Genomic DNA, 12,166 nt, shown 5'->3' with positions numbered 1-12,166 from the left:
ATACACACCAATAAAATTCCCATTCATTATAATTTGTGTTATCCCATTTTTCGTCCTATTGACATCGGTTTCATTCAGTCCTAGATAAATTGCATCTTTTTATGTTGTCCTATTGACATGAGTATTGATCTTGATTCAATGCACATCAAACACAGTACAACTATTATGTGATGTCATGCTCAACTATATACAATACCTTTTTGCTTGAGGGCTATATACGTAGACTTGAAGAAACTAAAACAATTTTTTTTTAATAAAAAGAAAAACTAGGGCCTTACAACATGTAATATACAATCCCCCTTTTTTTGCCTAAAGTTATTTGGACACATCCATCTCATCTTGCAAAAGGATTTCATATACATCCGTCCTCACATTCATCTCTTTGTCACGCATTACTTCCAACAAATCCGAGAGCTCTTTTGCACTTAACACGGAGCTTAGTTTCACAAATCCATCAAGCCATAGCCTTTTTGACCTAGAATACACATAATGTCACCAAATTTAGGGTTAGCAAACCAGATATTTTGAAATTTGAAATTGTAAAAGATGAAGATGTTATATTACCATGGACATGAGTGAATGGCACGAAAGTAAATTCTTCTAGCTGCTGACATGTCATGTGTGACATGGATTTCATACGACAAGTATAAACGCCATAAAAGTACACAACTTTTCAACATGTTGTCACTCAATGCCCTTTCAAAGATTCTATGTACTCTATGATGAGAACTTCCTTTTCTAATCTCATATGATAATGCAAACACACAAACAGTCACTGATGGTTTCCTGTAAATACCACAACATGATTTAGTTTCAAAGATTCATACTAATGACACAATTACCCCTATGAGGACAGATTAAAAATTTGATCTTACTTGTGTAAGTAATCATCAATTATCCATCGAAGCTTACTAGGGGAAGTATGAAGATGTCCAATTTGAATAACTGTATTATAGAGTTTAGGACTGAAGGGGTATATCTGTAATTCTTGCACCAAAATTTTCCAAATATTTGCGAGTTCTGCTTCAGAATGATGCTTCCATAGCATTTGTATATAAAAGTTGAATAGTAATTCAAGTTGATGACTTTGGCTTCTCCTTTCTGCATTTATAAAGATTATGTTACACAATAACTAAACAAATTCTACAATCTAACAAAATTAAATATGAAAAAGTTAAATCACCTGGAAGCACCATGGAAAGAGATTGATTCAAAATTTCTATTCCAGATTCCCATCCAGAAGTCAACTCTTCAAATAAAGAAGCACAACAAATAGAAGCAACAGAATTATCATTAAAAATTCCATGTATCCATGTTTCCTGAATTACCCTTATTTGTTCTTTAAATCCCTGACGTGCCCTCAACAGTTGTAAACTTGATGGTTGACTTTTGAATTGACTAAATTTTACCCCACATCCCAAGCAACAAAGAATGTGTAATGTGCGTGCTAATGATGATTCTGAGCTTCTAGAAGAATTGTTGTTGGAAAGTTCAAGTTCAGCATACCAAAGGAATAAAAGTGAGGCGTTTGATTTTGGATCCTGTTTTATAAAAGAAAAAAGTTGTATAAAATTAAATGATATTTAATTATTTATCATTTTATCTCAAGTGTTGTAAAGTGAAGATAATCTTGATTTATATTTCTTACCCATGGAAGCCCTTCAATGGATAATAATGCCATGTCGAATACTTTTCTTGCATATTCTATATTCCCAAATGCAGCTTCTCTTCTTGCATAAACACCACATAAATGTACATCCTGTATGTATTTACTATTCAATTATATAAAACATATTTTTATATTGAATAAATAATTAAATATAAAGTTATAAACAATTAAACATACCTGACGATTGCTTTTCAAGAGGCTTTTTGCCAATGTCCTACATGGAGTAATAGCAACACTGAAGGAGTTCATTTTTGTATTTGAAAGCTCTTCAGCAACAAGTGCAGCTTCTTTTAAAATATGGTCATGTGGAAATACATTTAAACATTGTAAACTAACATTTCTAACAAATTTCATCATTTCACTTCTCATATTTATGTTATCAGAGCTGTTTAAAACATGTTCTAAACTGTAACCACTTTGAGTTTGATTCTCATCTGTTTTTGTTAATATCTCCTCAACTTTTCTCAAGTCATTTAACATAGAATCTGGTAATGAGTCCATAACTAGGGTTTTTTCAGCCCAACTTGAACTATTAGTTGAACACCTACACAAAATGAAAAAAAAAAAAAACACAACTTTTTTTAAATCTGAGTGAACTGTGATCAAATTATATACAGATAAAGGTAAAGTTAAGAAGCTAACCACTGAGGAATTCTTCCACCAAAGAAATCAATAAACTGATACAGCAATGATAAACGGGCTTCATTTGTAGTTATTGAGAACAAATATTCACTCACATCCTCAAATAATACTGCTCTTAAAAGTTGTTCTTCATCACCTTCTTTATCTGTAACCCCATTCTCAAGTGAATTTCCTGCTTTTAAAAGTGAAACTTCATTCATTATCATAAGGTGATGTCTGGAATAAATAATTGTAAAAAAAGTATTTGAGAAAATGACAGCATACTTGAGAAAATAAATGAGGAAAATTTTGTAAAGAAAAGTTACAACTTAATGGAGAAAGTGGTTGTTTCTTTTTGACTTAATGGTTTTTTTTTTCTTTTTACTTGATCCATAAAAAGGGAATTATGGGTTAATCTAATATATGTGGCTTTCTACAAACAGACACATATATTTACTTATTTGCCCTTGTACCTGAACCACATTCCTTATGGATGCAACACAAAGAAAAGCCTCCAATCTTCCCTACCACCCATCTAAGAGAATTATTTATAAGAAAATGATGCTTGCATTTGTCAATTGTTAAGAATGATGAAGATAGTGATGTATGATTGTTTAAGTGTTACAAGGGCAAAATGGTCATTTACTCACATTCAGAAAGTTTTCTCAGTCAAAAAATGCTCTTTGTGACTTTGTGTATGTTCAATTGTTAAAAATGATGAAGATGGTGATGTATGTTTGTTGAAGTGTTAGAAGGGTAAAATGGTCATTCACTCACATTCAAACAGTTTTCTCAGTCAAAAAATGCTCCTTGTGTATATGTTCAATTGTTAAAAATGATGAAGATGGTGATGTATGTTTGTTGAAGTGTTACAAGGGCAAAATGGTCATTTACTCCCATTCAAACAGTTTTCAGTCAAAAAATGCTCTTTGTGTATAATGCACTTACTTCATACAGTGAAGTAGCCCAAAAGATGAATGGGAAAAAGAAAAAAAGAAGAAACATGCCCTTAATTTGTGTCCTCATTAAGTCCATTAAGTCAAAAAGAAAGAAGAAAACTGTAGTTGAAAAGTGAAGTAGCCTAAAAAAAAAACAAAAAAAAACTTACCAGATTCTGTACGAATAGGCATCCATTGATCACAATCTCTTGACAACTCTTCTTCAGACCATTTAACCCAAGTTGAAACATCTTCCACTTCACCATTTCCTTCAATTTCACCATTAATACCAAGCAACTTCATCAAAGCCTCAGTATCATCTTTCTCTTTCTCTTCCACATCATCATCATCATCATCATCATTTCCCTCCATTCCCACATCATCAACTCCCATATTTTCTTCATTTTCCTGATTTTCTTTTACCTCACGCCACCCTGTCCACCCCCCTTCATCAACAATATCAGAAGACTCCATCATTACCTTTTGCCTTTGTTCTTCCTCTTTTTCCACCCATGTTGACCACCCAAGGGCCCCACTTTCCCCAATTCTTGCACCACTGCTATTCCAGAAATACTCAAATAGTCTCTGTTTACCTTGTTCAGAAAGAAGTAAAGATGGACAGAATAAACTGTATTCTATTTCAGCTTGAAATAGAGCTGTAGCCAATTCTTGATAGCCTGATTGCCACTCAAAATGGCATAAACTGACAAATATGTTGACCAGTCCAAGTTCTTGGTCAACCATATCATTCTGGTGAGCCTGCATCATGAGAATTAGAGAATCAAGAATTAGCAGCTTCCAAGAAAAAAGAACACCAAAATGCTCAAAGATGAAAGAGAATAGGAATTCAGAATGTTAATTGAAGAAAAAGATATGCTGAAGTTGAAAGAAAGTTCAGATTGCAATATATAATTTTTTCAACTAGGTATAAAAAGAGTCACTTTTATTCGTGAAGTGAGGCTTTCTTGAACTCAGTAGACCTGTTTCCAAATAACTACATCATTCTGAATTGTTAGGCTTCTATTTTGTCAAACCCTTCTCCTACACAACTGCAAAAACTAATTTTTCTAAGGAATAAATGCAAAAAATAGAAGGGTGCTTACCTTATTTGGTTTATTATAGCATTGTACTTGTATTTCTTCCTAAAACAATATTGTAATTTGAAAAATCTACCCAATTATAGCAATGTCATCCAAATACAAAGCAACTTTCATTTTCCACTACTAAAATTGGATCAGTTTTTTCAATGAAAAATGTCCTAACAAGAAAAAGATAGAAAACAAAATGCTATAATTCGGTAGAGTATTCAAAGTACAATGTTGCTATTTATTGAATTGAGCCCACTTTTTTAAATTAATAAGAAGCTGAATGATTTGTCTGTTTCCTAGAACCAATGCATCATTAAAGAAAATCTTTGTGTTTGAAGTTTTCAGGAACAAGCAAGGAACTTTTTAGTTTTTACTAGTTAAAACTGTCAAAGTGTTGTGTGAATAAATGATGTTTATAAATTATAACAAACTTGGGGAAATGGAAGGAAAAAATAAACAAGGGCAATTTTGTAAAAAGCAAAGACTTTACAAGGAAAGTTTCATTTCCTTAACTTTTTCTATTAACACGTTCTTTATGCGTTAACTCAAAAAGAAACACTCATATATAGCTTACCCAATTAAGTTTTGTCCCCATCAAGTCAAAAAAAAAAAAACACACACACACACACACACCATTTTGTATAGCATAAATATCTAAAAATGTGCACCTGCCTATGCTGCTTGCTGCATGCAGCTGACAAAGCCTGTATTGCATTGGCAAACATCTTTCTCACTTCAGAAACCTTAAATTTTGAAAAATCCCCTTGAACAATTCTTAAAAACTCCCTCCAAAGTTTATAGCTTCCAGAATGATGCATAAGTAGCTTCTCCCATCTACCAATCAAAACATCATTATTATCCCTTCTTTGATACGCATTCATAAGTGCAAGAAGCAGTTCTTCATTATCTGGATTGACCTCAACTGCCCTCTCCAATATGCTAATCTTCTTCTCCAATGTTTGTAATCTAGCACCTCTTTGTGGTTGCCTACTTTCAACCTTATCTTGAAAGTTAGCAAATTCTAACCAAAATTTCTCATTATATGGATGCTCCCTAGTCATTATATTGAACTCTTTAGTCTTTCGTAGCACCTCATCTTCCCATGATTCTTCAACCAATGAGGAATCTTGACCAATGGAAGAAGTCAACTCATCTGAAAGTGGTACAAAATCTGTACCAAGATCTGGGGTGGAGTCTTTAGGGGCAATGATTCTAAGGCGTTTAAAGTTCTTATGGTGCTCCAATGCAGCATACTTAGCAGACCAGTAACGACCTTCAGATCTAAGCTTAGTGTCTAATGAATTTACATCATTATCTCCATCAAACCCCCAACTCCTCGTGTTTGAAGAATGGAATACATTGGAGTTAAATCCAGAAGACTTGGTTCCATGGAAGAGTTTATATCGGGCAACATCCATTCTGCATTGTAGTAAAAACCATTTCAGAAACAATCAACAAGAAAAGGGAGGAATAGATTGCAAAAAATAAGGTGTACTCATTTCGTCAAATTGAGAAACCATAATGTTGAGTTTTTACAATATATCAATTCTAATTTCAAAAAGGGGGGAAATGATGAGTTTGTTATTACAGGTGGTTGCCCCCATGTTAATTCAATTGCATATCACTGAAACTTTTCGAAAATTAATCAGTAGGTTTTACCTGTAAAGAGAGCCAAAAGCCAAATTATCACGATCACCGCGAGAATCGAAGTAATATTCTTTGTTTGCAGATGAAGTGGTAGCATTATTTGCCCACGATTGAATGTTTTGTTTCCTAGAAGAAGGTCCATATTCGTAACCACTGCTTACCGCTCCCTTCTTTGTCTTTCTCCGTTTCCGTTTCTCCTTTTTATTGCTGCTGCGGTTATTCCCGTCGATGTCCTGATCTGATGCCGAAGAGTCCACCAATTCGTAACGAGACTGCGGCCGCCTTTCCTCTGCTTCTGCTGCTGCTTCTTCTTCTTCGTCGTCGTCGGGTTCGCTGTAGTGATGGTAGCGAGTAGATACGACATCGTTGATGGTTGAGATGTCGGCGGTGAAGCTGGTGTTGCTGAGCCAGCCTGGAGCGTTGGAATTAGAGAGTTGTAGAGGGTTTATTGGTTCGGAGGCTATTGTGGGGTTTTGATTGAAAACCGGGAACAATGTTGTTGCTGGTTGGAGAGTTTCTTCTCCTGGTGATGATTCATCCGCCATTGTTGCTTTTGCGAGGGTTTCTAGTGTAATTCAAATCGGTTCATCCATCCCTTGTAACTCAGGGAAGACCTCACTCGAATCAAATATGTTAATTTCATATTTATTTATTTATTTATTTGAATTACAGTATAATTCTTTTTTACGGTTTTATTATAAGTTTAAAAAACGATCATCTTTTATTTGTTCAGAAAAACAATATATATATATATATATATATATATATATATATATATTAAAAATATATATTTATCTTCATAAAAACAATCATCATTTTTCCAAATTTTTATCTTGATATTTTTATTGGGTATAAAGTTATCCATTAGATGAGGCTTGGATTGAGAATACTCACTTGCATGTGTGGTTATTGTGCTTTGTGACACAGGGGTGTTCGGCATTGTTTTTAGAATGACTTTTAACTTTTAACTTTTTAAAAAAACGAAAAGATGTTTAGGTAATAGAAAAGTTCTTTTTAAAATGACTTTTTGCGAGGAAAATGAGGGGTTTCAAAAAGTCACAAAAACGTGACTTTTTGTAACATTTTGTGACTTTACATATAAAAGTTACACCAAAAGTCATTTTGTTAATTCAAACACATTTTAAATAGCTCATTTTGCAAAAAGTATTTTTGATGTTCAAAAGCAATCCCAAACACCCCCTGAGAGAGAGAAAGAGAGGGAGTAATGATGAGCATTGAAACCGGGTATCCGCTTTTGGAACCGGAACCGCCTCGAAACTGCCTGTCCAGGAATCGAAACCGCCTTAAGCGGTTCCGGTTCCAGTTCCTAAAATTATGGAACCGCCTTAAGCGGTTCCGGTTCCGGTTCTTATTTTTTCGGAACTGCTACCCACTGGATACCCGTCGGGTATATATATATATATATATATATATATATATATATATATATATATATATATATATATATATATATATATATAAGGGAAGGCTCATGCGAAAATGCGAGAACCAATAAGAACATGCCACCTCATTATTCATGTTTTATTCATTTTGTTTTATTTAAATTATTAATAAAGGGTAAGAAAGTAATTTATATAAAAACGGAATTTAACCAGTTCTTCAAATTAATAACCGTAAACATAAACTGCAATATTAAATTAACATTAACTTCTTCATTCTCTTTATGAACGACGCAATCATCTTCATGCAATTAACTTCTTCATTTAATTACAAATTCGAATTGAAGAGATGTCTACAAAAGAATTTGAAAAGAATTGTTCTTCTTATTTAAATCATGAAGAAAATGAATCTTTCAGTGATTTAGCTATTGGAACTTTAGAATCAACATTAAACGATGGTGATAAAGGCAAGTTTTCAATGATTATAATTACTATATTTCTGATGTTAAAATTCAATATTTATATTTGAAATAGATTACTATGCTATATTTTAAAATACTAATATTTGTTTAATGAAGCAACTGAATCTTTCAATCATTCTTCAAATGGAACTTCAACTTCGACAGCAAAGGAAAATCATAAAGGCAGGTTTTCATACTTTATATTAAATTGACCAGTTGATTATTCGCAGAGATAATTATCAAAACTTCCATTTTGAATATAAGTTAAATGATAAGGAACTAAGTGTTATATTTTGGGTTGATGAAACAGGAAAAGAAAAATATTCTAAGTTTTCTGATGTTATTTGGTAAAAATATATTTATTACATTATATTATACAATAATTGATATATTTTATAAATATTTTCAGATACAATATGATATTTGTTCATTTCACTGCTATTAACAACCATGAAAAGATAATCAATGTTGGAGCAGGACTAATATCAGATGAAACAATTGAATCATACTCTTGGTTATTAGAAGCTTTTTTGTCATCACATAAGAAGAAACCAACAATGATTTTGACAAATATGGATCCAGCATTAACTTCTTCCATATCAAAGGTGCTTTAAGGATGTACTCACAGATTATGTATGTGGCACATAATGTCAAAAATGTCTTCAAAGGTAATAAATTGGTTTATTTATTCAATTAAATATATCTTATGTAAAAATACTAATATAAAAACATTTTAAATGACAGATTGAACCTGATGTAGTTTCAAATTCAAATTTCAAGAAACGTATAAATCAACTAGTTTGGAATATGAATATTGAACTATCAGAATTTGAGAATAAGTGGGATATGATGTTGAATGAATTTCATTTGAAGGATAATAAATGGTTAGATGATATGTTCAACAAGAGAGACAAATGGATTCCTTCATATTTTAGAGATATACCTATGTGTGGACTTATGAAGACTACATCTCGGTCTGCAAGTTCAAATTCATTTTTCAATGTTTTCTCCAGTCCAACAAACTTATTTGTGAGCTTTATGTTCAATTTTGACACTACATTTTCGAAGCAACGTCATGAGCAAAAAAGATTGGATATTGCATCAAGAGATACTTCTCCACAACTTTTATTTGCACTTGATCCTTTGAAGATTGAAAAACATGCATCATTGGTATACACACGAGAAGCATTCCTTAAAGTGCAGAAACAGATAAAAAAGGCATTTTATCAGTGTTTTCAAAAGAATTCTATCTTTGTTAATGGCTATCAAGAATGCACAATCGCTTACAAAGAAATTAAGTCAGGCAAAAGACCAGAATTTAAGGTTAATGTATATGCTATTTATTAATTATCTTAATTTACAATTATTTTGACTTTCTAATAATATTTGTCTAATTAAATAGTATTATTATCTTTCAGGTATCTTTCGATGCACAAGATCAAACAATTGAATGTGAATGTTTGCATTTCAGATTTTTTGGAATCCTATGTAGTCATGCTTTTAGAGTTCTAATAGATTATGACATTTTCAAGATACCTGATAAATACATTTTGGATAGATGGAGAAAGAACATAGTGGATATTGGTTTTCAAAAGATAAACCAAAAATGGCGAGTGTGCAATACAAATATTTCGAATCTCTTGCAGGATGCTTCTTCATTTTATAAGAAATGCATTGATTCAGTTATTCATGACAAGGAAAAATTACAAGAATTGGTGAATTCTCTTCAAGAATTAAGTGTAAGTTGTGGAAAGGATGTTGCTTCTAAATCAAGTTCAAATTCAATAAAGGAAGTTGTTGAAAATATCATTGGAGTTCAAATTTCAACTGATGTGAAAATCAAAGTACCTAGTGGGATAAAAACAAAAGGAAGTGGAAAGAGGAATCGAATCAAAAGTGTTGCGGAAAAAGCAATAGCTAAATCTCTTAAACCAAAACGTATATGCAACGGATGCAAACAATTAGTCAACCATGATCAAAGAAACTGCCCAATAAATCCTTCAAAAGTGCTTAAGCCTTTAAAAAAACAATAATAACTTTATTTTGAATTTTAGTTTTGCATGTACTTATGCTTCTCTATATAAATAATATTAGGATTAAAACTTTGTAACGTTTCTGAAGTTTATTTTAATATTTATTATGGATAATGTAATGCTTTACTATTTCAATTTCATATGTACAACATATATGAATCTATGATAATAACAACATACAATAGAAAAAATTAAAGACACCCAATATAAAAAGTGTTATATGCTGTATTGCTTTAACAACATAATTTTATCATTTCCATCAATTTACAAATATTTCAAATAAAATAAAAAATTAAGGAGTAGCATATTAACATCAAAAAAATGTACACAAACGCTATCATAAACTTATTTAATAACATTCATAAAATTATTATAAAACATTGTTACAATTGAAGCTACAATCGAAACCTTATTGCAAAACACTCACAAAAAAGATAACGCAAAATCAATTCAAAACTTATTGTAATAATAACAAATAAATTTTAATCTCATTTATCATAAGGACAATTCCTTTTATAATGAAAACCAATTCTTTTGCAGAACTTACAAAATCTATTTCCTTCAAAATCTTCTTTGCAACTCTTTTGTGCATGTCTTTTGTCAAATTGACAATTTCTAGAATCATGATGAACCAACCTTTTATAGAAATTACACAACCTCTTTTGTTTGTTCTTAATCTTATTTTGATGTAAACTATCCATTCTGTTGTAAGATATATTTTTAATTATATTTTACACATATATAAGCCACACAACATCTTAAATATATTTTAAGACATTTTCAATTCAACAACTAATCTTTCACGAATTAATCTACTTTCAGTTAAATATAAACATTTTAAACAATATATAAAAAAATTATTACCTCCTAAATTCTTTCATAGAGTACTTGAATTCGTTTAGAGTTAATAATTAAAATATTTATTATATGTTTAAAAAAAGGATAAAGATTACAATAAATATACTTGAAATGATTAACACTTAGTACCTATAACCGCCTAAATGGAAAATAATTAATTTCTATGCGAATGTGATAGACAACACATTACATCATTTAATAACTATCATTATTATTGATATATACCCAGTTAATGATAATGTAAATATTAAAAGATATAAGATTAGTCAATATATATTATATTCTAATTTCATCATTACTACAAAAACCTATTTTATATATAGTTCATATTTGTTTTTTGAAAAAAAAATATTAATTAGAAATTTTATATATACTTTCACGTTTATTTCGAAGCACAAATGTAAATTACACATTTATTAAAAAGATATAAGAATAATCATAATTTGAATAGTCAAATCGTATTAATTACAATAAATAAAAACAATCATTTTACTTAAAAACATTAACTCTCATCCGTTTAAAAAACTAGCAATATATATTGATTACTTTTTAGACATCCTACAATATCTACATTATACATATTTCATATTTCTTATTTGAAAAAAATCTTATATCAACCGTTTATAAGAATGCAATATATATTTATTAATTTTTATATTTCAAACATTAATAATTTCATTAATATTGCATATTTACTTCTTGAAAAAAAAATATTTTTAAAATAAAAAATAATATTTTCTTATTCAAACTTAGAGAATCAATGAATTAATACTATATGGTCACATCGAATAATTACCAACAAAAAAAACAATTATTTTTATTTTAAAAAAACCATATCATACATTTAAATGATTTGCAATATATATTTATTAATTTTATACTCCCTACAAAAACTATTTCAATAATATTTCATATTTCTTTTTTGAAAAAAAAATAATGAAAAAATAAAAATAAGAAATTTTAATGTATATTGATTACTTTTTAGACTTCCTACAATACCTACATTATACATATTTCATATTTCTAATTTGACAAAAATCTTATATCAACCGTTTAAAAGAATGCAATATATATTTATTAATTTTTATATTTCAAACATTACCTTTTTCATTTATATTGTATACTTACTTTTTGAAAAAAAGAAAATATTTTTAAAATAAAAAATAATATTCTTTTATTAAAACTTAAAGAATCAATGAATTAATATTATATGGTCACATCGAATTGTTTATATATATATATATATATATATATATATATATATATATATATATATATATATATATATATATATCAATCAATACATAGTTTATATAAATTGCAGATTCGTTTTTTTAAAACAACAATATCTAAAAACTACAAATTAAAGAAAGGATAAACATTATAATATAGGTTGTATAGTTTATATGATTAGCTAATACCTTATAACCGCCAAAATAGGAAAACATTCT

The 12,166-nt window shown here is 29.8% G+C and overlaps 2 protein-coding genes across 3 annotated transcripts; one reads left to right on the top strand and one right to left on the bottom strand.

Moving 5' to 3' along the window:
- Positions 1 to 225: 225 nt before the first annotated feature.
- LOC145159061 (uncharacterized) lies at positions 226 to 6,572 on the bottom strand. Of its 2 annotated transcripts, none has more exons than XM_079077960.1 (10): positions 5,976 to 6,572; positions 4,985 to 5,735; positions 3,399 to 3,987; positions 2,312 to 2,486; positions 1,847 to 2,213; positions 1,649 to 1,759; positions 1,184 to 1,541; positions 876 to 1,101; positions 565 to 786; positions 226 to 475 (listed from the first exon to the last, which is right to left on the bottom strand). In XM_079077960.1, exons 1-10 carry the CDS (start codon positions 6,506 to 6,508, stop codon positions 316 to 318), a joined length of 3,492 nt encoding a protein of 1,163 aa, XP_078934086.1. In that variant the 5' UTR covers positions 6,509 to 6,572; the 3' UTR covers positions 226 to 315. The 2 variants fall into 2 exon arrangements, with proteins under 2 accessions (XP_078934086.1, XP_078934087.1); XM_079077961.1 differs by having other exon boundaries at positions 2,312 to 2,483.
- A 1,140-nt stretch (positions 6,573 to 7,712) lies between these two features.
- LOC145157388 (protein FAR1-RELATED SEQUENCE 6-like) lies at positions 7,713 to 9,857 on the top strand. Its single transcript, XM_079076435.1, has 5 exons — positions 7,713 to 7,830; positions 7,942 to 8,011; positions 8,234 to 8,429; positions 8,569 to 9,147; positions 9,243 to 9,857. The coding sequence occupies exons 1-5, from the start codon at positions 7,713 to 7,715 to the stop codon at positions 9,855 to 9,857; spliced, it is 1,578 nt and encodes a 525-aa protein (XP_078932561.1).
- The last annotated feature ends 2,309 nt before the right edge of the window (positions 9,858 to 12,166 follow it).

Source organism: Lactuca virosa, chromosome 2 (genome assembly GCF_052849685.1).
Source record: "Lactuca virosa cultivar CGN04683 chromosome 2, Lactuca_virosa_CGN04683_v6, whole genome shotgun sequence".
NCBI lineage: Eukaryota > Viridiplantae > Streptophyta > Magnoliopsida > Asterales > Asteraceae > Lactuca > Lactuca virosa.
This window is presented reverse-complemented; position numbering and strand designations above follow the sequence as displayed.

Coding starts and splice junctions, on each gene's coding strand:
- LOC145159061 (XM_079077960.1), bottom strand. CDS start 6,508: ATGGCGGATGAATCATCACCAGGAGAAGAAACTCTCCAACCAGCAACA. Junction 1,542..1,648: donor CCATTGAAGGGCTTCCATGG/GTAAGAAATATA, acceptor TTTATAAAACAG/GATCCAAAATCAAACGCCTC. Junction 787..875: donor ATTGATGATTACTTACACAA/GTAAGATCAAAT, acceptor TGGTATTTACAG/GAAACCATCAGTGACTGTTT.
- LOC145157388 (XM_079076435.1), top strand. CDS start 7,713: ATGTCTACAAAAGAATTTGAAAAGAATTGTTCTTCTTATTTAAATCAT. Junction 7,831..7,941: donor ATTAAACGATGGTGATAAAG/GCAAGTTTTCAA, acceptor TGTTTAATGAAG/CAACTGAATCTTTCAATCAT. Junction 8,430..8,568: donor TAACTTCTTCCATATCAAAG/GTGCTTTAAGGA, acceptor TTTAAATGACAG/ATTGAACCTGATGTAGTTTC.